Below are 26,971 nucleotides of genomic sequence, written 5' to 3'. Positions count from 1 at the left end.
GTGAATGGTAAAATGATTGCAGCAAACTGGTTCCACTTCCACTGTTTTTCTTTGCAGTTCAGTCTAAACTCATCATAAAATGACTCAGTGAGGGGAAAGGACAAAAAGCCATTACCAGTATTGACTACTGTTTAATACGAATGTTGATTCTCAACATGGGGGTGCAGTGGGGGTGTGGGTTTGACCAGGTCCCACTCTCTGGTGGGTCTGGGGTTCAAGTCCTGCTGGGGGTGCCTTGCGGTGGACTGGCATCCCCTCCTGGGTCTGTCCCTTCCTCCTTCAGTTTTGTGCCCTGTGTTGCTGGGTTAAGCTCCTGCTTGCCGCGCCCCAGCTCGGGACAAGCGGCATCAGCCATGTGTGTGTGATCCCCAGCATTATTCAAATTAGCACCTGAATTTGTCATCAGGGGCTACACTTCTGGGAATGTGTCATTGAGAGCAATACAGTCAATCATCCACCATCACTTTCTATCTGTTTTCTTCACCGGCTAGAATCAGAATCAGAATAAGTTTTATTGGCCAAGTGTGGGGGGGTGCGGTGGCGCAGTGGGTTGGGCCACAGTCCTGCTCTCCGGTGGGTCTGGGGTTCAAGTCCCGCTTGGGGTGCCTTGCGACAGACTGGCGTCCCGTCCTGGGTGTGTCCCCTCCCCCTCCAGCCTTACGCCCTGTGTTGCCGGGTAGGCTCCGGTTCCCCGTCACCCCGCATGGGACAAGCGGTTCTGAAAATGTGTGTGTGTGTGTGTGTGTGTGTGGCCAAGTGTGCTGACGCACACAAGGAATTTGCTGTGGTTGTAGATGCTTCCAGTATTTACAGACAACAAACAGCTGACAAAGAATTACAGAATAAAAAATAAAGAAATAAGTAAAATATTTCCACAGTATACAAACACGATAATATAAATAGTAGTATAAACACAAAAAAATTAAATAAATAAGAATTAAATTACAAAAAGGGATGGAATATTGTTTCACTGACAGGAGACCTGTAGGAATGTGTTAACTGTTCATAAAAGCGGTGGCCTGAGGGAAAACACTGTTGTATCTGGTCGTTCTGGTGGACAGTGCTCTGTAACGCCTGCCAGAGGGCAGAAGTGTAAAGAGTTTGTGCCCGGGGTGTGCGGGATCAGTAACGATTTTGCCCGCCCGCTTCCTCATTCTGGACTTGTACAAGCCATGAAGGGTAGGCAAAGGTGCACCAATGATCCTCTCAGCTGTCTTGACTGTACTTTGTAGCTGAGTAGAACTGGATCAGCAGTTCCTGTGGCAGGAAGATAATGGGATATTACACACGGAATATTATGGGCAATGCCTATAAAATCAAAATGATGTTACTGTGAACATTTTGGACAATCTTTGAGACTGCCTCTCCTGCTTTGTAATGGGTTTCCATGCAGTTTGCAGAGGTCCAGGAATGTGCAAAGATTTCATCTGTGCCATCGCAAAACCCAGCTTCCCCTGGGCCCACAGGATTTAGAACACACACACTGAAATACTGGCTCCTTATATTCGTTCCATCTTCATTGTGTCATTAGGAGTTGTAGCAGCAAGATGAAGAGACCCCCCCTTGTCAATAATACATTGGATGCAAATTGATTTATAATATCCATTCATTCATCTGTAGTGAATAAATTCATATTTTTTATTTCAAATTCATATTTCTTCACTTCACTATCTCCAGTCACTACTTCAATGCACATGATGCCAGTTGATGGAAAAGATTTACCTGTCAAAGACAGACCCTCTGGAGTTCACCAGCATAGCTAAACACTGGCCTCCTAACACTGTACTGCTGTATGATTTCGCATCTCCTTTAAATTCGCACAAAGAGACCTTCAGAAAGAGAGTAGAGTAGAGTAGGGAGGCAGCTCCAGCAGGTTACAAAGCACCAAGCAGTGCCAGGAGGGTAGAATTTTCTTCATACCCCTACTTCCACTGTTTCATTGTTCTATTTAATTATATTATCGACGTTTAACTTGATGATTTATTCGTACTGTACCTACACTACCTAGCTATCACACACACACACACACAGAGGCTGAAACTGCTTGTCTCAGGCGGGGTTGTGGCAAACCAGAGCCTAATGGGGCAACACAGGGTGCAAGGCTGGAGGGGGAGGGGACACACCCAGGATGGGCTACCTAGCTATATTTTTTTTAATTATGTGGCCAGTTCATCTCAGACAATTATTTTAACATTTTCCTTTAGAAACAAGTTCAATTTTTCATCTTTCACAATAAGTAAACTATATCAAGTTTTTCTTTTTCAACATTTTGAAACATTTTATTATATTATTTTTAATTTTATATAATATTGTTGATTAAAATCTGTAAATGCAATATGTGGAACGTTGTTAAAATTACATCATGTTATTCATTTATTGCTTGTTTTTATATTTTTCTGAATAAAATTACTTGCATTTTGTTACAATCGCGCTGAAGCTGAGCTAAGGTAGGATCCAGGTGCGGAGCTTTGAGACGGCACTAAGGTTGGGGCGAAACTGGATCAAGATTCTGAAGGTATTCTCAAGATCACAGAAAGTCGTGGGATCTGTGACTAGTGACTGTCGTTAGCTCAGAAGCATTTTGGAAGGGTTGTATACTCTTGCGCGATTCCACAGCTTCCCAGATTGTGTTCAAGTGTGTTGGCCTGGCCTTCCTGTGGTGTTTGTGGACATGACACATTTACATTGTTGAGCATTCCATATATTGTCTGTCATGTAGGCTGGAAATTCTACAAAATCAGCTATTTTACATTACATACACTATTTCACTCTTTTGCAGAGTTAAAAAATTTCTTCTGATTTCTGTGAAGCTCTGCTTATTGTCCGTGTATAAAATACCATGATTAATAATTGTTCCAACAGCTACAACCATGTCATACCTCTCATTCTGAGAACTGATTCTGCTGCTAATATAATGATCACAGCTGCTGCCTTTGAATCCAAACATTTCAGGCTTGCATCCCACATCTGATTGAACTAGGTACTTATCCGAAATTGCTCTAGTAGAAATTTCTTAGTTGTACAATGGGGTAAGTAACTATAAGTTGTAACGTAAATGTTTATATGTATCTCAACCAAAAAGGTACTAGGAAGGTGATTAGGGGGGTATTGGTAATATTCTGGTTAAGTTTTATGCAGCTATTTGAGTGATGAATGCTGGTACATACGGTGAAGGAAACAAACTAACTGTACTTAAGAATCACACATCTGCAGCTATGTTTCTTTCTCGTAAGGTAATGCACAAGTTGTATTTTCTATGAGATGCACGTCGCATTTGAGAAAAGCGTCTGCTAAATGAATAAATGTAAATGTAAGTTAATTTAGAGGAAAGTACCAACTAAATCAAAAATGTAAATATGATTACAGTGATTTAACTGAAATATGTGTATATAACATTCGAAAGTGTAGATTCTACTGATGCACCAAGTTAACGTTATCCATATTTTTTTTTATAAAATTCAAAATGTCCAGCAAGATGCTGTTCAAAGAATATGAAATTTATATGAAATAAAATTAAATTATTTTGTAGAAAACAACTGTATTTCTTTGCAGATATATTGTTTTTTAGGTGTTGACCTGTGATCTTACCTTTATTTAGTTTATTCCATTCAGCACTGAATTCTATTGCTGAACATTTAATTAGGTGGGATCCCAGTTTCTCTCTGCCTTGGACAATTTCCCACTTGCATCAGCTAGATTATTCAACTGCAGTCAGGCGCCACTGATGCAATGATGCATGTTTCACAGTGATGCCCTATTCAGATGAAATCCCCTGAACTCTACTGCATATTGTTCTCTTTAATACAATGGCTGTGTTTGCTGTCCTAAGCACTGAGTTACCTCAGAGAACATGACTGAGAAAAAAACAGAAGTAGGACAGGGGTGGAGGAATTTACATCTGGTCCAAGACTACCAGGCACCTAGAGTCACATTTTCAAAAATTAACCTCGGATTTAGGGCACTTTCAGGAGAAGCTGGTAGGTGCTGAGAGATGTGAGTGGGTTTTTGCCAGTTTTGTCAAGGACCAGGCATGTTGGGTGTTGCAAGCATGAGATGGTGTCTTGTAATAGAACCAAATATACCTTAATCAGTATATTAATATTTTAAATTTTTATTTAGTTAATCAGTATATTTAATGGTTACATTAATCCAAAAAAAAAAGTATGCCAAGGAATTATTTGGAAAAACACTGTAAATTATAGATTATAAATTATTATAAATTATACTATAGTCACCTATTTTGTAGCTATTGAATGTACATGGTAGTACATGCTATAAAACTGTAAAAGATTTTACTATTGTTAAAAACTGTAGGTCTGAGAGATTACAAGAGTTAGATGATACTATATTGGTGCTATATATGCCTTATTATTTGAAATGTGTTGTCAGTTACCCAACAACATAATGGTCTACAATGAGACCTCAATAATGTCAAAAAATAATTTCTATTAAAATATATTTTTAAATAAAGTGACGTGATGTGTTTTAAAAATAAGAAATGGTAATAACCAGTTTTACATATCGTGTCTCTTTATAGCCTGCTTTAAAATTTAAATACTGTTATGTATATTGTATGTTGTAATGTATTTGATAATCTTTGCACATACTTTATATAACTGCAACTTTATAGAACAGAATACAGTGCTGCTCCAAAATATGTGAACCCTAAAGGGATGGTCATTTCTCTTATATAAAATGTTAAAATAAACTAATGTAAATGTAAATGTAAAATAAACTTATCTAAAACTTAAACCTTAAAATTATAATTTACACACCTGATTCTACTTACCTAGATGGTTTAACTAATGCTACTTGAGGTTTACTCATTTTTGCACCTGCATTGCTTCTATTTCTCTATTGCACCCATGATTTCCTTGGAAAAAGAAATTAAACACCTATTATTTCAGACGAGGCAGGTTCTCATTAAATTAATGATTTTGTGGTAAAACTAAGGGACACAAGGGGTTCGCATACTTTCAAACAGCCTTGTATGTGTATGTTATGGATTAACTGTGTAATACTAATCTATCCTAATATCAATAACATTTAGTATAGTATTTTTGGGGTTTTATTGGCAGTATATATAGGTCAAGTAGTCAAAAACAATAGTCAAAAAATATACTGCTATTCTGAAAATAATAATTACTCAGGCGAAAGTACTCATCAAAAATCGTAAAAAGTTGTCATGTCAAACGATTGAAGTATCAAATTACTTTGAGTAAAATTATGCTTTTAATGTTCTTAAAACTTGTAACATTAACAGTTTAAGTGGTAACTCATTGAAAAATATACAGACGGTCCCCAATTTACGATGATATGACTTAAACAGTGTTTTTGGCTTTATGATGGTGAGCTGGCTATAGACAGAAGAAGAAACCTTACTTCGAATTTTGAATTTAGATTTTTTCCCAGGCAAGTGATATACGGTGCAATACTCTCTCGCAATGCTGGGCAATGGCAGCGATTCACATCTCCCAGTCTGTCATGCAAAGGTGTGCTTTAGGTGTATTAAATGCATTTTCGACTTACGATACTTTTGACTTACGATGGGTTTCTCGGAACGTAACCCCATTGTAAATCGGGGACCACCTGTATCTATATACTTTTACAATAAATTAAACATGCTGTGTCGGGGGTGCGGTGGTGCACTGGGTTGGACCGGGTCCTTCTCTCCGGTGGGTCTGGGGTTCGAGTCCCGCTTGGGGTGCCTTGCGACGGACTGGCGTCCCGTCCTGGGTGTGTCCCCTCCCCCTCTGACCTTCCGCCCTCTGTTGCCGGGTAGGCTCCGGCTCCCCGCGACCCTGCATAGGACAAGTGGTTCAGAAAGTGTGTATAAATATGCTGTTCCAGTAAAATAACATAAGGCTAATAAAAGACCACAGTCTGCTTCCTAATCAGCTAGTTATTCACATTCTGTGTGCTTGCATTACTTTGTAGATCGAGGTGATTTGATAGTGACAGTATCTAGCTAGGCAATGAACCATTTATAACATCAGAATCACAGTTATCAGAACTGGCTCAAAAAATAGTTACACAGCTAGCTAAATGTTGTCAGCTATTTAACTGGTATTCCATAGCTTGTTGCAAAGTTGAAAAGTTACTAAGCTAGCTACATGATGGAAGAAAATCAATAACTTACAGTAACATTTTTTACAGACTGTACAGGGAGTTCATGCATGTTGAGACTGACATAAGATGGTAAAGATGAAAATTCACCTGTGAACTTTAGGTGGATGTATAGCGAGTACACCTTTAGAGTTATGATGGATATGCAGCCAATATATCTTTTAGATACATATATATATATATATATATATTACTTTAGACATTTTGGGGGTTATGTAGTCATAATAGCCTTTAGGGATTGGGTGGATGGGTATTCAGAATATCTTTTGGGTTGGGTAAGAAACACAGGACCAGAATACTGGTTCCAACATTATAGGTCCCAATATGGATTACAGGCCTACAAGGAATAAACACTCTACATCCATGAAATATTTGTTAATGAATACCTTAAACATTCATAATAATGTATACCTGACTTTAAATAGTACAAAATTCAGACTTTGCAGCTTTAACTATGTTTGGGGGAGAACTAAAAATGCAGACAGAAACAGACAGAGAGATGGAGACAGAGATAGAGAGAGATGGCGATGGAGACAGAGAGACAGAGATGGAGATGGAGATGGAGACAGAGACAGAGGTAGAGATGAAGATAGAGACAGAGAAGAAGGAGACAGAGACGGAGACAGAGAGACAAAGAGACATAGATATAGAAAGACAGACGGAGACAGAGATCGAGAGAGAGAGAGACGGAGATGGAGATGGAGACAGCGACGGAGGTGGAGATGGAGACAGAGAGATGGAGACAACAATGGCAGTGCCACAATGTTCCATCCCAAAAAACCATGCTGTTGTCTTTCAGTGTGTGGAGCTCTCAGGTTGCTGACATTGACATGTATTCATCCTGCAGACACTTTGATCCAAAGTCATGTCTTATGTCATCTGTCAGAGTCCTCCAAAGTGACACAGCTTAGTGTAAACAAAGGTGCATTTCACCAGACACATGACTCTCAAAGTACAGTCATCCATCCATCCATCCATCCATCTTCCATCTCGCTTGTCCTACTAGAGTCGCGGTGGCAGCAGGGAGAGCAGAGAGGCCCAGCCGCCCCTGTCCCCCGCAACTTCCTCCAGCACAGCCTGGGGGATCCCCAGCCGTTCCTAGGCTAACTGTGAGATATAATCCCTCCAGCTGGTCCTGGGTCGACCTCGGGGCCTCATCCCAGTTGGCCATGCCCGGTATACCTCCAAAGGAAGGCGCCCAGGGGGCATCCTTATAAGATGCCCGAACCACCTCAACTGGCTCCTCTTAATGTGGAGGAGAAGCGGCTCTACTCTGAGTTCCTCCCAGATGTCTGAACTCCTCACCCTGTCATGGAGAGTGAGTCCCAACACCCTGCGGAGAAAACTTATCAACTTGTATCCGCGATCCTATTCTTTCAGTAGATCGACCGATAAATGGAGAGCTTCGCCTTATGGCTCAGCTCGCCTTTCACCTCTACAGCCCAGTACAGCAACCGCATTACTGCTGCCGCTGCTCCCAGTCTGCGGCCAATCTCACGCTCCCTTCTCCCCTCACTTGCAAACAAGACCCCAAGATATTTGAACTTCTCCACCTGGGGCAATTTCTCTCCCCTTACCTTAAGAGGGCATGCCATCCTTTTTTGTGAGAGAACCATCGACTCAGACTTTGAGGTGCTGATCCTCATCCCAACCGCTTCACACTCAGCTGCAAACCATTCCAGTGCGTGTTGGAGGCAACCACGTCACCTTCCAACTCCCACACAGAATGTTCTCCTGGCCTCAATTGTGCCTTGATATCCTGTCCATGAAAACCATAAACAGGAGTGGAGACAAGGCACAACCTTGGCGGAGTCCAACACCCACACCGAACAGGCTTGACTTAATGCCGAGTATGCGGACACAGCTTTCGCTTCATATGTACAGAGACCGAATGGCCCATAGTAGTGGCCCCGGTACCCCATACTCCCTAAGCACCTCCCACAGAATTTCCCAGGGAACACGGTCATAGGCCTTCTCCAAGTCCACAAAAAACATGTGGACTGGATTAGCGAACTCCCATGCCCCTCCAATTATCTGTGAGAGGGTAAAAAGCTGGTCCACTGTTTCATGGCCAGGGCGGAATCCGCATTGTTCCTCTTCAATCTGATGCTCAACTATCAGCTGGAGCCTCCTCTCCAGCACCCCGGCATAGATTTTCCCATGGAGGCTGAGAAGTGTGATACCCTGATAGTTTGCACACACTCTCCGGTCCCCTTTCTTAAAAATAGAGATCACCACCCCAGTTTGCCAATCCAAAGGCACTGTCCCCGAGGTCCATGCAACATTGCAGAGGCGTGTCAACCATGACAGCCCCGCAATGTCCAAGGCCTTAAACAGTTCCAGGCAAATCTCATCTACCCCTGGTGCTTTGCCACTGTGGAGCTTACCAACTACCTCAGTGACTTCCACCAGGGAAATGGATTCTGACAGCCAGAAAGCCTCAGGCCCTGACATCTGTAAGGGAGGCATATCACTTGGGTTTAAGAGTTCTTCAAAGTACTCCTTCCAACCCCCACAATGTCCTCATCAGAGATCAGAGTTTCTCCACTCCTGCTGAACACAGCCTGAGCAAAATTCCTCCGACCCCTTCTGAGCTGCCAGATGGTTCTCCAGAACCTCTTTGAAACTGACTGATAGTCGTTTTCCATGGCCTCTCCAAACTCCTCCCATGCCCTGGATTTTGTTTCTGCAACCACAGCCGTTGCTGCCTTTTTCGCCTGCCGGTACCTGTCTGCTGAGTCAGGAGTCCCCAGAGCCACCAGGCCCTAAAGGCCTCCTTCTTCAGCTTGACGGCTTCCCTCAGCACCGGTGTCCATCAGCGGGTTCTCGGGTTGCCGCCCTGGCTGGCACCAACAAGCTTTTGGCCACAGCTGTACCTGGCTGCTTCCACAATGGAGGTTTTGAACAGGGTCCATTCAGACTCCATGTCCCCTACCTCCTCCGGGACATGGGAGAAGCTCTCCTGGAGGTCCGAGTTAAAATCATTCCGGACAAGGTCCTCTGACAGTCGTTCCCAACACACCCTTGTTAAACGTCTGGGATTACCGGGTCTGTCCATCAGTTTTCCCCGCCATCTGATCCAACTCACCACCAGAAGGTGATCGGTTGACAGCTCAGCACCTCTCTTCACCCGAGTGTCCAGAACATGCAGCCTCAAGTCAGATGAAACAACTACGAAGTCGATCATTGACCTTTGGCCCAAGGAGCTCTGGTACTAAGTACACTTATGAGCATCCTTGTGTACAAGCATGGTGTTTGTTATGGACAAACCATGGCTAGCACAGAAGTCCAATAACATTTCACCATTCGGGTTCAGATTGGGCAAGCCGTTCTTCCCAATCACCCCCTGCCAGATTTCCCAGTCATTGCCAACGTGAGCGTTGAAGTCCCCCAGCAGGGCTATGAAGTCTATAAGTGGGGCCCTGTCCAGAATGCCACCCACCCTCTCCAAGAATGCCGAATACTCTGAACTGCTGTTTGGTGCATAAGCACACACAACAGTCAAAGTTTTCCTCTCTGCGACCCTAAGTCGCATTGAGGCGACCCTCTCGTCCACCGGGACAAACTCCAACTGTATGGCAGCCAGCCGGGGGCTTGTGAGTATCCCCACACCTGCCAGGCATCTCTCACCCTGTGCAACTCCTGAGTAGGAGAGGGACCACCCTCATCGAGGAATTTGGTTCCAGAGCCAACACTGCGAGTGGAGGTGAGCCCAACTATATCTAGTTGGTATTTCTCAACCTCCCGCACCCGTTCCGGCTCCTTCTTCCACAGTGAGGTAACATTCCAAGTACCAAGAGCCAGTTTCTGTCGCGAAGGGCCGCGATGCTCTGCGCCACCCCACCCGGTCCCGCTGCCTGGTACACATTGCACCCGACCCCCATGTTGGACCTTGCAGGTGGTGGGTCCACATGGCCCCCCATGATGCCTTTTCGGGCTGAGCCCGGCCAGGTTACGTGGGCTGCCGGCCACCAGGCGCTCGCCTAGGAACACTACCCCCAGGTCTGGCTCCAGGGGTAGGTCCCAGTGACCCTATTCCGGGCAGGTAAACATTCTTCTGTTTCCATTTTCCATAAGGGTTTTTCAGATTGTGTTAGTCTGGATCTTCACTCCAGACCTGTTCACCCTAGGAGACCCTACCAGGAACATACTGCTCCCGACGACATAGCTCTGGAGATCCTTAGATCACGCAAGCCCTTCCGCCACGCCAAGGCCCCGATCCAGGAAGGGAAAGTACAGTCAATGAATCACCATATTTTCACCAGTTTAAGTCACACAAGTAGCTGCATATAGAATGAGGAAAGAAAAGAAAAAACAGAAGAGACGATGAGCCCCCTGGGCCAGTTTGTCTCACGTTGGACTAATAAACTTGTCAGGTGACAAACCAGTTGCCCTTCCCAGTTGAGCTCATAAGTAGAGCTCCCGGTGTTTCCCGTCTTTCACTTCACACATTCATGACAGCATTTGCCTCTTTGTTTCAAACATCAATGTGCTGTGTCCCAACTTCCTCCCAAACTTGGCATAGATGCCATTTAAGCAGCTGATCTTCCACTCATTTCAGCATCACAGAGCTGTGCAGGAGAGATTTCTTGCAGCATACTTTTATTTATTAGAGCTTTATCTGCTGCCTTTACGGAAAATATTCACTGGTTCAATGAAGGACATTGTTATCACGCTTTTTAAATTTTGCATTATGCATACATATACAGTACATATATATATGTATGTGTGTGTGTATATTTATATATATATATATATATATATGTATATATCAGAAATGTCAATGTAAATGCTGCACTCAGCTGTCAGAAGGCATATGCAAAATCTAAATTCAGGTTATGGACTTCCATGGTTTGCTGGAGAAATAGCCAAACTCTTTTAGATTTAAATGTATTTTTCTCTGTTGGTCTTTTCTATTATTCTGCATTAACAGAACAGGGCAGATGGATGTGAGTGGGAATCACATTATGAGAACAGTTACATATTTTAGTTTTGTCCAAATTATCTTTGATGTCAGTCACATTAACTTTATCAATAACGGTCAGAACTTTGTTAGGTGTGATGTGAAACTGAACACCATGGTCATGCAGTGTTTTTTTTTTAACTGTCAATAGAACAAAAAATAATAATGATGTTTTCTCTGTCTCCTTCAACTAATGTAAAGCTGTGCCTACCATGGAAACTAATGTGCAAACAGATAGGAAGACAGGAGACATCAACATTGTTTTTGCTTCAGCTTTGAGTCCAGAGGATGCCCACCAGCACAGTATGAAGATCAATGACGATGAGTACAAGGTTTTCAATGAGGTGCTCTCTGAGGGCTCTGCCATGCTGGGGAATAACAACAACTCCTGGAATTCTTCAGCAGAGGATAACATAATGCAACCCATTAGCAAATGCCATGACCAAAAAACTGCAAGTAGTTATTTAATGCTGAATGAGCAGACCGTGTACGAAGAAATAGCTCCTGGGACAATGCTTGAGTCAGAGCAGAAGGTAGATGTCAGGTATTCTAGGTCTGGGTCTGATCTCCAAGTACCTGAGATGCCTGAAGTCTCATCAATGAAGCATATTACTATGATACCATTGGGTTACCATTGTGTGGAGAACAAGGGGGAGACCCAAACGTTTCTGGGTTTCAATGATACAATCAAAGCAGACATTGTGCATATTGATGATGATGATGATGAAAGAACATCTCTTCGAGAGAAAACAGTCACAGATGTATCCACTATGGGTGGCAATGCAGCAGAGCTGGTGTCTGGTCAATGTCTGCAAAACACCACTGAACTTTCGACTGAATTGAAAAACGAAACCTTGGAGAAGGAACTTCCAGCTGCGGGCAATCGAAGGAATCAGGACTGCCACTGCTGTAATGTCATGTGATCTTTTTTTCCCACACCTGGAGCAAACTTAGGTACTGCTAATATAAATGCCTTCTTTGCTACTAACAAATCCCTCACGAGTCCTTGACCACGGTTTTTTCGCTCATCTATTTTTTAAAGGCTACACTCTTCCATAACTATAACTGTAGAGCGACGGTTTTGGGAAGGGAAACTAGTTCAGTAATCACTGCAAGGTCATGGTGGTCTAAAGAGTTTTTATTTTTCTTCAAATGGGAATGGGGATAAAGAATACACTGTGAGCTGTACAGAAAGCGATTCAGTTACTGTATGTAATGCATTTCACAGTTCAGTGTGGTGAATAACAATAGCAATTTAGATTTTATTCATAAAGATGCAATCCATCTGATGTGATGCAGATCTCATCCTTTTTTTAATAAAATGAAAGGACAGGCAATGTAATATACTTCTGGTTGTTAAAAGATTATGCAATATTTAGCCTCAAACATACAGTATATACATACATATTTGCCTTTGCCATATGGATATCATCTTCTGGCAATATACTGTATGTCTTCACAAGTAGTTTTGATGTTGATGTCCAACATGTGTCCATTATACCATTTTACCTTTCTGTACTGAGGGGTTCCTTTTTTGCTGTTGAAGGGTGAAAGTCTTTTCTACCTATATAGATGTGTATTTAATTGAAGAAAGCTTCTAGTCTTTAAAAGATGTGGGTTTGGCTGCATGATGTATGACTACGATTATTATTATTACTGTTATTTAGATTTTCCATCTTATTAACTTTTTAACTGGCTTATTTTCATTTGAGAGTTTTATTTTATCATAATTGTACACAAAAGATATAGTTTGTATCTAGTACTTACAGTTTCCACGTATCACTTATGCACTTTGACTTTATTGGAACCAAGTCCGAAGCAGCCCTCTGTCTGAAATATTACATTCTGAGGTACCAGAAGATGAATGTGCAATAATAATTTTCCAAGTCAAATCGTAACATCACTCACATTCATTCACAACGCATTCTAAGCAGCAGAACATGAATGGACAAACTTACAGTAAGAAAAGCTGTTAATCCTTGATTTAGACGTCTAAAAAAAGTTTATCTGAATGGACTAATAATTAAATCATGACAGAACTAAAAATAAGGAAAAAGGCTTGAATAGACATAATATGTATTTTTTCAACATTGAAATAGCAACATTGTGGTCATCAAAAACATTCTTGAAATCTAAACGATGTAGAACCTGTCCCCCAGTTGCTTTTTTTCTCTCTCAACTGCAAAACTTTCTTATCCACTGTTCATGTTTTGTTTTAAGACATGTATTTAAAAAGTACTCTATTTGAAAAATTATATGTGGAGTATATGAAATTACATAAAAACTATATCTGAAAAGCAATGCAGCCTTTTGAGTTTTTAATGTATTTTTCAGTACAGATAAAAAAGACTAGTAAGCCATTATAATGGCCAGAATTAGATTTAGTCTAATTACAATTCAAATATCTGACATCACAACTGCAATTTATTCTACCTGGAACTCTTGATATCAGGAACTAAATTTATTGTAGTCGCAACATTTATATTTCATTTACATGCAGACATAGATCAAATATGAGTCAGAATTGAGTCATAATTCTACTTGACTTATGGAAGCTGCATTCTTAGTCACTTTTGATGTTGATACTGTTGGATCAGTAACAATCTACTATTGGGATGCACATCAGGTTGAATGTTTACCACTGTGTAACATCGCCATGTCCTTTAATAACACTTATTAAGTGTTTGGGCACTGAAGACAGCAGTTGGTTAAGTTTAGCAAGTGGAACTTCCCCCATTCATCTATTATACAGGTTTTCGGCTGCACAATTGTACAGGACCTTCTTTGCTGTATTGGCACTTCACAATGCGCCACACATTCTCAATCGGACACAGGTCAGAACTGCAGGCAGGCTAGGACAGTCGAATGTTTAGGACTTGGGATTTTGTGTTTGCGTGTGTGTGTGTGTGTGTGTGTGTGTGTGTGTGTGTGTGTGTGTGTGTGTGTGTGTGTGTTCGTTTATATTGTAATAACCCGCCTTACTGGGGAGTGTCATGTTCGAGCTGGAAAATGGGTTTGATGTAAATCACTGAGAATTGGGGGTAAAATGTAAATTAAGTGTTGAAAGTCTGCAAGGGCTCATGGTGAGCGTCTGTTCACCAATGTGATGAAGAAGGAGGAAAGCTTGAGACGCACTAAGCAGGCTGGGAAGGCTGGCTTCAGGTGCAGGTCATTGAGGAAAAGGGGTCTTTGGACTGAGAGCATTATTCCCTTGTTTTCATACCTCTACTTCTGACTGTGTGCCAGTGTTCCAATAAACATCTGCAATGAACAGTGTCTGTGCGTCCTTCATCGCCCAACGGGAACACAGAGTGCTGTGCGCTGTAACATTGTGATACAAGACGCCGGAGACTGCTTGTGCGTGCTTGTGTGTCCTTTATTGTCACTCACACAGACAGTGGATCCATTCATGGGGAAGGGAGAGGAGGAAGGGGGGAACCAGGAATGATAGAGTTGGGGGGGGTCCTGAGGTGTGGTCGGGGTTGGGCGAGGTCATCTGTGCTTCCTTCTCCAAGCGGGTGCATCTGGCATCTGTCTCTCATGCCTTCTCCATCTCTCTCTCTCACTGTTTGAAATAGCAGTCGTTGTTAGCCCCAGGTATGGTGAGTCCTTCCCTGTCCCCTCCCCCCTCTCCGTTCGCCGGGGCATGCCACAAATATATATACACATACATACATACATACATACATACATACATATATATATATATATATATATATATATATATATAATATATATATATATGCGTGGTGGGTTGGACCACGGTCCTGCTTTCCGGCGGGTCTGGGGTTCGAGTCCTGCTTGGGGTGCCTTGCGACGGACTGGTGTCCCGTCCTGGGTGTGTCCCCTCCCCCTCCGGCCTTACGCCCTGTGTTTCCGGGTAGGCTCCGGTTCCCCCGCGACCCCGTATGGGACAAGTGGTTCTGAAAATGTGTGTGTGTGTGTGTGTGTGTGTGTATATATATATATATATATATATATATATATATACATACATATATATATATATATATATATATATACAGCACACACACACACCTTAATCTACTTACCTACTTGGTTTAAACAATGATATAATTTTCTGCCTCACCCTTCTGGGTGGTTCCCGCCTCCCAATTTTTGGCCCTCTACCAGAGGCATGGAAGTTTGAAGGTTCTGCGCAGTATCTTTGCTGTTCCTAGTATTGGGCTCCTCCGACTGAGAGCTCTGGTGTTGTTCCTGGGATCTGTTGGAGCCACTCTTCCAACTTGGGTGTCACTGCCCCAAGGGCTCCCACCACAATTGGGACTACTTTGGCTTTCACCTTCTACAGCCGTTCCAGTTCCTCCTTCAGACTCTTGTATTTCTCTAGCTTCTCCAACTCCTTTGTCTTGATGTCGCTGTCATTCAGGGGTGCTGCATCTATCAGCACGGCCATCTTCTGTTCTTCATCCACCACCACAATGTCCGGTTGGTTTGCCACTACTTGCTTGTCAGTCTGGATCTGTACTGTACAGAAGGTGGTTGTGAATGACAGTGCTAAGTCCCACAGAATCCTCTGCACTATCCCAGCCACTTAGTTGTGCCGTTCAGTATATGCTGTTCCCTCCTGCATCTTGCAGCCTACCAGTAAGTGTTGGATTATCTCTTGGATTGTCTCTGGGGCCCCTTTGCAGAGTATCCGGCCTGGTATGGTAGACCCCTGCTCATATTGAACTGGTGCTTAGAGTCTGCCCCTGTGCTGCTATGATTAGTGCCTCAGTTCTGTGCTTCAGTGCAGCTCTTTCCAGCCGATTGTATGATTTCTGGATGTCAGCCACCTCTGCTATCTGCTGATGGTACATTCCATGGAGGGGCTTCTCCTGCCATGGTACTTACATTTACACTTGTTTATTTAGCAGATGCTTTGCTCCAAAGCGACTTGCAATGAACTATGTAGTGTTATCAGCCCACACACCTTATTCACCAAGATGACTTACAGTGCTAGATACACTACTTACAATGAGTCACTCATCCATACATCAGGGGAACACACTCTCTGTCACTCACACACTATACACAACACACTTCTGTTGGTTCTTTAACCACCTGCCTGTCTGTGCTGTTGAGGCAGGCATTCTCTTAGCAGGTCATCCCCAAGAGCCATTTCTCTGAGGTATTTCTGGAGGTTCTGTATTTCAGCCAGGATAATGGCCTTGAAACTTGACTAAGCCCCGACGCCCTTCCTTCTAACTGGTGTACAGTCTCTGAGTATTGGACTTTGGCTGGAATCCTCCATGTATGGTGAAGGGTTTCTGAGTTCTAATATCAGCACCTTCTATTTCATGCATTGACCAGCTCGCTATATGACCAGTAGGTGGGCATAGGTGTTGACAGCTTGAATCTTGTTTTTCCCCATTGAGCTGGCTTTTCAGGACCTGTCTCACTCTCTGGGGGTATTTGGCTGTTGTGGTCTTTCTTGCATTTTCATCATGGTTCCCATATGACTGTGGGATCCCCAGGTATTTGTAGCTGTCTTGTATGTTTGCTATGTTGCCTTGTGGTAGTTCGGTCCGTTCAGTCTTCATTATCATCCCTTTTTTTCATTGTCATGCGTCCACACTTCTCCAGACGGAAGGATATCCCTATGTCCTGATGTAGATCCTTGTGAAGTGCATCACTGATTTGATGTGTCACTCATGCTAGGGATTCTCCTTGTGATTATTTGGCTGAGGGGGGTAGTGCATCTTCCTTGGTATAGGTATATACAGAGAAGGGAATACATACAGTAAATGACAGTCAATTACTGTATATCCATACATACACAGCAGCCAACATCACACAGTCCGCAGAATCTATAAGTGAAAGGTTTAGGAGCAGGATACCAACATGGGCTTAACTGAGTTTTGAAATAGCTTTGAAACACTGGCACTCTCAGAGTAGCCTATACCAATAGGGCTGCCCAAAACTCTCGCTACAGTGTACAGTTTAAGGGCCTGTTAATGCCCTCATAACTCCCTACAATTGTTATATAATAGAACTAGCACCTTTGGCGATTGTGTACCTTGAGGTTGCATCCCAACTGCTGTGACTCCATCTGTGAGGACTGCCTTCACTGTGGGAACGATTTGTAACAAAGAAGAATACAGCTAGCTTTTCACAACAATACAGTCTAGATCTGGGTCAATCTAGGCAAGAATCTAGCAATTTAATTCAAATTGTAAAATTGACCCTGGTTTTCTGTCTTTTATTGCTCACAGTATTTCAAACATAAATTTGTGCAAGTTGGCATGGCAGCAGCTTTTAACTGTACCTAAGCAATTATATGAAAAATAAACATCAGAAAATAAATAATTGACACCACAAACTGTGAATAGAAATCAAGACTGGAAAAAAAGATCCTTTCTTAAGTTGTCTTTTTAACTAGCTATACTAAAAAATGTCAGTGCTTCAGAAAATGTGTAAAATTTTAAAAAGATCAAAGAATAAAAGTGACAAATATTAGTACGTACTTTTCAGGCATTTAGATTTAAGTTTCAGATTCAAAATAAGAATTATCAAGTTTTGAGAATACAGAAAAATTAAATATCAAGAACTGCATGTTTATTTTAATAATGATGGTTGTTATTATTATGGAGGGGAGTGTGGTGGTGCAATGGGTTGGACCACGGTCCTTCTCTCCGGTGGGTCTGGGGTTCAAATCCCGCTTGGGGTGCCTTGCGACGGACTGGCGTCCCGTCCTGGGTGTGTCCCCTCCCTCTCCAGCCCTGCGCCCTCTGTTTCCGGGTTAGGCTCCGGCTCACCGCAACCCTGTATGGGACAAATGGTTCAAACAGTGTGTGTGTGTTATTATTATTGCCAGCGCAGTACTTTATTCAGCACTCCAGGTTTATTCCTGGAATACATTATAATGTATAATGCACAACACATATCTTCTTTAATAAAAACTGAAAGAGCTAAAAGAAAGAATTTTTGACATCGTAATATTTTCATGTTACAGGTCAAGGGTTCACATCTTCAGACGTGATGCTTGCAGGCAATGGATTGTGGATCGGAATGTCATCACAGACCGCTGATGTAGAGCTGGTAAGTTATTTGTTTAATTGTAACCATCAAGGGGGGCATGGTGGCGCAGTGGGTTGGACCACAGTCCTGCTCCCTGTGTTGCCGGGTAGGCTCCGGTTCCCTGCGACCCTGTATGGGACAAGCGGTTCTGAAAATGTGTGTGTGTGTGTGTGTGTGTGTGTGTGTGTGTGTGTGTGTGTGTGTGTGTGTGTGTGTGTGTGTGACCATCAAGTATAAAAATGGCTCATACAATTAAAAGTAATTGCATATATTATGAAATACAAGTTATTAAGTAAGGCTGGGGCAGCTGGTCGGATAGTGGTTAGAGCTGCTCTCTTTGGACACAAAGGTTGCAGGTTTGAATCTCACCTCCAGCTGTAGTTCCTTTGAGCAAGGTGTTGTTGTTGGGTTTTGCAAGTTACTGACCCAAAAATTGCTCCAGAAAAATTACCCAGCTCTATAAATGGGCACATAATTGTAAATAAATTGATATTGTAAATTGCTTTGGAGAAAAGTGACAACTAAACGTAAATGAAGTAATTGAGGCGTAACATTTATTAAGTTATTTATAGGAAGAACTGTAATAGGCAGCACAGCAGGTAGCACCTGTGCCTCTCAGCTCCTGGGCCATTTCGGGCGTAGGTTTGAATCCAGCGCGGCTTGTGTGCCGTTTGCATGCTCACCCCCTTCCCTATATGGGAATGTTCTGGGTGCTCTGCTTTCTTCCCACAGTCCAGAGGTTAACCTGTGACTCGAAGTTGCTCATAATGTATGAATATGTGTGACTGATCTGCAGCACACTATCATCTCCAGCATGGTGTACCCCAGATGAGCCTTGCACTGAGTCATTGTAGGGTAAGCTCCAGACAGCTGCTTCCCTGATAGTGCAGTAGAGTGCAAGAGGCCACAGAGGTGGGAAAAAACTGCTAAACCTGTACACTTCAAACTAAGTAAGGGACACTCAAAGTAATAACAGAAATATCCATAATCTCCAATTGCAGCAAAACACCAGTTCATTACAGGAAGCTTCTCTATTTTCTGTTTACTTTCCCATCTCAGTCTTCTGAGTACTGAGACCTGCCACCTTAAATGTTGGTTTTCCATCATCCTGACAGTCACCAGTTGTTGGCCCTTGTTGAAACTGGTATGGTGTGGCCAGAAAGTGTCACAGGAGACTGGTCAGCAAGGTGGGTGGACCCTAGTACAGTTCATGTACCTGTCACAAAGCAGTGGAAAAGTGCGGAAAGCAACTCTTTGTGGAAAAACACAGCAAGACCTTAGCAAGCACAGGCAGTTCTTGAAAGTAGGAAGTGAAGCAGGACGCTGCAGTGAGGGATTGTAGAGCAGATCTTTGTAACCAGGTCATGCTGAGGCTCCTAGCTGCCGTTGTTCCACATGTGAAGCTGGAGAGGGACAGTCCTAATGTATGGATTCAGGAAGAGTGGCTCGGGCTGTTACAGTGAGCAGCAGTCTATCAAGTTCCTCCTTGTCCCATCCCATGTTTCCCTCAACTTCCAACTCACATCATACATTTTCTAAAATGATATGAAAACAAATACCACAAATTGAGCATAAAAACTACAATTTCCCAGAGCAACAAAGTAATCAATAGTCTATTGAATTTACATAGGACATTAAAAAAGAGGGTAAAGTGTCAGCGACCCAAAGACTATGACCGCAAAGACTCCTCAGATTAGATGAGAAAAGAGAAATTCTTTTCTTGCTCGATAGAAAACTGCAACTCTTTCAGAGTTCTTAATAAAGCAACAAGCTTAGCTTCTATTTCATGGGTGAGATGGTAGCACAGCAAGTAGAGCTCCTGTCTCATGGTGCCTGGGTGGTGCGAAAGGATGTGGGTTTGATCCCTGCTCAGTCTGTATGGAGTTTGTGTGTTCTTGCTGTGTAGGTGTGGGTTTCCTCTAGGTGCTCTGGTTTCTTCCCACACTCCAAAGACATGCTGTTCAGGTTCACCCATGGTGTGTGAGTGACAAAGAGAGTGTGTTCCACTGATGTATGGATGAGTGACCTAGTGTAAGTAGTGTATCTAGGAGTGTAAGTCACCTTGGTGAATAAGTTGTGTGGGCTGATAATACTTCATACAGTTCACTGGGAGTTGCTTTGGAGAAAAGTGTCTGCTAAATAAATGTGTAAGAATTGTTAATTTTACTGTCTTCTGCCATTACTCCACACATACCGTAGGTGAAATCAGTGTCCAGCAGTCTATCCTGCTCTTCATGCACGTTTCCTCGGGGACTTGTCTGTTCCTCTCATTTCTCCGTGGGGTAGGGTAGGATACAGTGCATATTAGAGCTACTATTTTTGGCTCTAAAAATCACAGGTTTGAATCCCACTTCTTGCTCCAGCACCCTTGAAGAAGGCACTGACCCTGAACTGCTCTATTAAAATCTCCCCAGTTGTATAAATGGGTAAATCGCTGGAAGCAGCTGAACATTATGAGTTGCTTTGGAGAAAAGCATCAACTAAATGAAAAAAATGCAACGTGTGCAAAGAACATTCAAAAAGTGTCCGCAACAGTTGCAAGTGAAGTCCGTACTTGAGACTGTCTGGACAGGTGGACATTGTTGTTGCCCGTGACAGAAGCCTGCCCACTAATTCTGTGTTCACGAGTGCAGCTTCAGTGTAGGTAGACAGGTCCCTTACACCTGACACTATTGTGGGCAGGTTCAATCTTATCTCCAGACTTCTCTGATCCAGGAGCTATTGGGAGATCTGAAATGAGGAATGTACAAATCATTTTTGGAGTCTCCATTGACATTGTGCTCGGACACACCTGGCAATGCCTCATATTGACAATGCAAAATCAGTGCGGTGTCTGTATCCTTCGCACGGCTGAACAGGTGGACGGACCCACTCATCCACATTGAAATGTCTCATGATCAGTGGCGTATCTTGTAGACCATGAAAATACATGTTAAGCTTTGCATTGAACCATGTGGTGCTGGGAAGTACTTGTTGAGCTCATTTAAGCTCTTGACAATCACATAAACACAGCATTTCCAAGATGATCAGTCCCACACTTCCAGTCTGCCCCCCCCCCCCCCTTTTCCTTCCTGATTCCCTGTAGCTGCTGCAGATTTCTTGTGTTCTTAAAGGGACAGCAAAGAAAATAACCATATATTTAACTTCTGCATAGATTTTTACAGCAACTTTATCTTGTCTGTTGCTCACTCTTTTCCAACCAGCCACTTTCCCGAGGGTAACTAAACTAAAATAAATTCATGCTTTAACATGGATTTGTTGTTTTTTTTTCCTTCTGTTCTGTAGTTACCGTTATTGTAGATGTACCTAGACAACCAATATTTGATTACTTTATACAGTTCATAACTTTACAAATGAATAACAAAGCACGCTTTTGTGTTTAACAATAAAATTATGTTAGCCATTCCTTAAATAAAACTCTAATAGGTTATATATAAACCACTTATTTAATGATTTTGTTTAATAAAATTGTGTTGTTTTAATTTATTTGTGTATTTTAAAATAATTTTAAAATATTTCTACACAAGAAATTTACAAAAATTACCGTTAGCATTCTTTATTGGTAAATTGCTTCATCAGAGAGAGAGAGACAAACCATTCCTATAAATTCACTGAGAACAGTGATATATAATTCTTATGTGAATTTATGTGTGAGATCATCTAAAATCAATTAATTTGGACTGTTGAGTAAATTAGGTTGAAAAGAGTGTCCTTTATTTATAGTCCTTTAAGAGAGTTACCCACCCTCTCGACGTTGACATCATACTATGCAAAGACGTAGAGGAAGGAATTTAATTTCAGGAAGCAAAAAAAAAAAACCTAGAGGAAGGGACACCAGTTCTGGATTTCAGATCTGCTTTCCAAACTATGGAAAAATAAAAGCACATGCAGGGAATTACAATGGATGAGGTAAGAATTATTTCTAAACTGTGTTATTTCACATGTAACACTCAGTATAATTTTATACAGTTGATTCACAAAGAAATGGTACATTGTGTATTTATTGGGAAAAAAATACATAATATTATTAATCACTGCATAATTTCTGTACTTCATTTACACTGAATTGTGAATTAGTTAAGAATTTGATGTTTTCCTTTGTTTTCTTAAGCTAAGTGTGCTGCCAATTTTCACTTTATAACAGACACGGTCACTGACACTTGAGTTGTTTATCTAGTAACGTACATTGTGTCATACAGAAGGTAACATTTTCTTCAGTTTGGACATAAGATTTTTAAGCTTTTTCAGTGAAATTTATTATTAAAATACAAAAAATTTAAGCCAAATTTGAATAAAAGAGTCAAGCGTGTTTGAGACATTTCATGGTCTCTCAGCAGTTGCTGAAATCCACACTTTTAAAAAAAATTACTATACAAAAGACTAGCACTGCAAAATATTTTAATTATTCATCTAGTTTCTTGAAACATTCATGTATCTATGTTTCTTTTAACACATTTTGATTTACATTTGAGTATTTGAATCATGGGGGGCGCAGTGGGTTGGACCACGGTCCTGCTCTCTGGTGGGTCTGGGGTTCGAGTCCCGCTTGGGGTGCCTTGTGACGGACTGGCATCTTGTCCTGGGTGTGTCCCCTCCGACCTTATGCCCTGTGTTACCGGGTAGGCTCTGGTTCCCTGCGACCCCGTATGGGACAAGCAGTTCCGAAAATGTGTGTGTGTGTGTGTGTGTGTGTGTGTATTTGAATTGTCCAGCTGTAAAATATTCTAATATTTATGTGTCAGTGCAGTCCATGAAGTAACTTACACAGAAAAAATATACTTTGCACTTGTACCTCCACTACCTCGACTGGGACCTGAAGTTGGCTGTTCACTCAAAATTGTTCCGAAATCCTTGTTTGAAAATCTTCTTCTGAATGCAATATTCAGTCTCCAGCGGCACAAAGTGGAACCGCAGCTTATTTCCAAGAGACATTCTGGGAAACACAATTAAAAAGAAATCAACTTGGAAATGCTTAAATTTTTGAAAAATTATAAGTCGGATGTTTGTAACACAAGAAACAAATGTATGACAAAAATATATACTGATTACATACTAATGTCGAGATTATTTCTTTCCTTTTATATGTTCCACTTTCCAGTCAATTACAGTTTATCACACATGCTTTGTGTTATTGTTTTGAGCATAACTGGGTCTATGAATGGTTTTAAGGCAAAGATAAATGTATAATTTCATACAATTGTCAATCAAATGTCAAATGTATCATTTCATACAAAGCAAAAACTGGAATAAAAATTTAAAGGTTTTGTAAGTCTAATACAGGAAATTATAAAGAAATCTCCTTGACTTTATTTCAGCCATACTATAAGACATCTGTTTTCAGAGTTCAGGCACTGATCATTTTCAACAAACCAACCAACCAGCCAGTGGCTACAACTGCTTGTCCTGAGTGGGGCCGTGGCAAGCCGAAGCCTATCCTGGAGGCACAGGGCACAAGGCTAAAGGGGGAAGGGAAACACCCTGGACAGGATGCCAGTCCATCGCAGGGCACCTCAAGCAGGACTCGAACCCCAGACCCGCTATATAGCGCACACTGGCCAAACCTGCTGTGTGATCATTTTCATTCATAGAATATTTATTCTTATAACAAAGTTTGTTTTAACAACAGCAGACATAGTCCTTTAATTGTTTTAATTAGTTAATTTCTATTTTGGAATAAAATAGAATATAGGAATAAAAAGAGATGCCCACAGAAACATTATTTAAACAGAACAGGGTCAGTCCAAACAACAACACAACAACCCCATATTTTGCCCACAGACATAAAGAATATCTGTGAATATTTTCTTCATACTGAATATGACATACATTTGTTAATTTAGCTTACAGTTTTCTCCAAAGCAACTTATGATGTTAAGCTACTTATAATTATTTGCCCGTTTATATAGCTGGGCAATTTTAACTGGAGCAATTTAGGGTAAGTACCTTGCGCAAGGGTGCTACAGCATGAGGTCATTCAAACCTATAACTTTTGATTTGAAAACCAGCAGTTCTAACCACTACAGTACCAGCTGTCAGCTGGGCTCTCTGAGTTTTTTAAACTGAGTATATTTAAAGTCAGTGATTTGACTTTGCCTTAACCCTCTGGTTCTAGCCTTGTTAATAATTTTTTTTTTTGATTGTATCAATGTGTCTTATGTTGACCTTGTGTTAGCTGCAACACAATATTTAAACCTCTGCATTGTACTTGTCTAAAATTATGTCACATTGGACAATGGCTTTAGCCTAAGTAATAACTGTTTTGCAACCTGTTAAAGCAAGATCTAGTATATCAAGAATTAGTCAGTGAAAATTCTTTTAACATCCACAGAATGTGATAACCACATTGGAGAATACCACTCCAATGTGGTAGCCAATGTGGTTTGCTGGAAATTACACATTTCAGTGAAACTGACATGTTTCTGGACAAAAGTACGAGGCAGACAAATATACAGCAGACTGGATTTTCAAAAAGGTTCATTTATGTTATATTGTATTAGTAGAAGCACTTGAGCATACAACAGTGAAATAAAGTGTATTAAAATGAATGTTTTATGCAACAGTTCTTTACCACTAATGACTTTCTTTCAGAAATATTCCAACATCTCAGCAGATGCCACTGAGAGCACTCCAAAGAATGTCACAAGCCTTGGGATGCCAGGAAATGAAGGCCATATGGACTTGGAGGCTCCTTCTCCTGTGATACAGTCTAACAACCAAGAAAACTTGCATCATACAAGTGATGTTAGAATAATGAAAAACGGAAATGAAACCTTAGACAGTGAAGTTGCAGAAGAAATTCTTTACCTTGATGAGGTCCTTGAAGCCAATTACTCTGATCCTTTGAATGACGGAGGTTTTGGTATGCAGATACCACATAATGGTAAGATTTTTGTGGAGGAAAAGCAGCAGTCCACTTTTATAATAAATGAAGGTACTGGAAAATGCAGTGATTATTCAGGTATAGTAGAGGAGAATTACAGCAGACTTCCTGAGGACCTCTCTGAAACTATCAAGAAAGAGCCTCACTTTGAACTTCGGGCTTACCAAGAAGAAAAAAAGCCATCTAAGCTCTTTGACTGCTTGTCAGATAAAGAGCTAATTCGAGTGAAGAAGGTAAGATCTAGTGATGAAATTGCAGAATTGGAGAGGGAACGACAAGAGCTGATTAAAGGGCAGGCAGTTAAGAAAAATCCAGGAATTGCTGTAAAATGGTGGAACCCTCCACAGCAGAAGACATTGGAAGAGGAACTGGGCCAAGACCAGCTTGAGTCACACAGGAGGTATGAAGAAAGGAAACAAAAGAAGAAGGAAGCTTCAAATATGCCTCAGACATTGCTCAAGAACACTGCATTTTCAGTTATGGAGCCAAAAATGAAGAAAGCTGATATTGTTGTAGATAACATAGACTTCTCAGCTGCTCGCAACCAGTTCCTTCAGAGACCTGACACCGGACAGTCTCTTAGTTTGGCTGCTGAGCTTTATTCTGCCAAACCCAGCGCCGTAGATATCACAAATGCCGAGAGGCCAGACAAAACCAATGAAGTTAACAGCTCTACTATGAAAGACACTCATGATACAACTACAATCAAAACTGAGAAGGTGTTTTTTGGTTTAGAAGGTTCTCCCACAGAACAAGCTGGGAACAATAGTTCAGAGAAAGAACATGAGAATAACATGGATGAATGGATGGATGATGAGGGCTTTACTTGTGTTCGAGCTGTGATGACTATTATCAAAGATGAAGATTCGAGTGCCTCCTCAAGCTGCCCTTCTCACATAAAGGAACTTGTTTCTGGGCTGGACGATCATTATCTCCAGTGTCAGGGCACCACTATGGAGGCAACCCCATCAAACAACATTTGCATGGACAATATGAGTGACAATGAGAAAATGGCTGTCTTACTGGAGACCTCTGTATCAGATTATTCAGTGTCTCCTACCCCACAAATCATCAAGAGTAAAGTATCTCTAGTGCCACAAACTGAGAACTTCTTATATACAACCAATCGTATCCCAGTACTAACAGAAGAACAACTTGAGTACTATGCAAGCATTTTAGTACAGAATGCCATCAAAGAAGCAACTACACAGCTGAGTGTCCCCTGGGAATTATTACAGCTCCCAGAGCAGTCTGTTGCTTACACTCAAAAACCTGTTGAAGCTGAAAAACTAAAGAGTAAACATGAACCTTGGCTGATAAATTCCTCTGAACAGGAAATTCAGAAAACCGTGATGTCTCCTGTAGGTCAAGAGGATACACAGTCCTACAGCTTCTTTCAGCCTCTACAACAGTGTCCAACATTCAGTGAAAAACAGGAGTTTAGCTATTTCAGTAAGTATTCTCAAGCAGCAGAACTCAGGAGCACAGCTTCAGTGGCACGACCCCAAGAGACAGGCATGGGTTCAGGGCCATTCAAACTGCGATCACACAAGCAAAGAACCCTTACCATGATTGAAGAAGAAATCCGAGCGACTCAGGAACGTGAAGAGGAGCTAAAGAGGCAGAGAAAGATGATGACCTTTAACTCAAGTGAAAAGTACAAGAACAACAGTATACCCAAGAATCCTTTTCTCACATCCAAAACAACATGCGGTAAGATAATCCCAGTGTATATGTAAAGGTGTCACAGTCATAGTGAATTATTGCGTAGAGTTTGTTGTGCGATAAGGGTGGATTCTGCAGATGTTATGCAGGATCTATCCGCAGGATTGGGATGTGCCTCCGATATCTTGAGAGAAAGACAGACTTCAGTCAATCACTGCCAGGCTCTTAGCTGATGGAGGTAGGTGAAATGAGAAAGTTGTCCAGTTTGATAGAGAGCTCTTGAGAAGAGGATGGACCAGCTGGGAGGTGAAGGT

At 41.7% G+C, this 26,971-nt stretch overlaps 2 protein-coding genes across 11 annotated transcripts in view; both read left to right on the top strand.

The window, feature by feature from the left end:
* LOC108923548 (A-kinase anchor protein 2-like) overlaps positions 1-26,971 on the top strand; it is an 87,391-nt gene that overhangs the window by 46,280 nt on the left and 14,140 nt on the right. For 8 of the 10 annotated variants that reach the window (XM_018734361.2, XM_018734358.2, XM_018734360.2 and 5 more), the window contains 2 exons: positions 18,048-18,133; positions 24,701-26,705. In XM_018734361.2, coding sequence (XP_018589877.1) covers positions 18,048-18,133; positions 24,701-26,705 — 2,091 coding nt within the window. Of the gene's footprint in view, positions 1-18,047; positions 18,134-21,877; positions 22,022-24,700; positions 26,706-26,971 lie in introns of those variants that run through there. The other 2 variants (XM_018734367.2, XM_018734368.2) reach the window with 2 other exon arrangements.
* LOC108923551 (paralemmin-2-like) lies at positions 3,604-13,380 on the top strand. The gene is made up of 2 exons (XM_018734375.2): positions 3,604-3,977; positions 11,291-13,380. Exons 1-2 carry the CDS (start codon positions 3,851-3,853, stop codon positions 12,010-12,012), a joined length of 849 nt encoding a protein of 282 aa, XP_018589891.1. The 5' UTR covers positions 3,604-3,850; the 3' UTR covers positions 12,013-13,380.

The sequence above is a fragment of the Scleropages formosus genome, chromosome 5 (assembly GCF_900964775.1).
Source record: "Scleropages formosus chromosome 5, fSclFor1.1, whole genome shotgun sequence".
Classification (NCBI taxonomy): domain Eukaryota; kingdom Metazoa; phylum Chordata; class Actinopteri; order Osteoglossiformes; family Osteoglossidae; genus Scleropages; species Scleropages formosus.
This window is presented reverse-complemented; position numbering and strand designations above follow the sequence as displayed.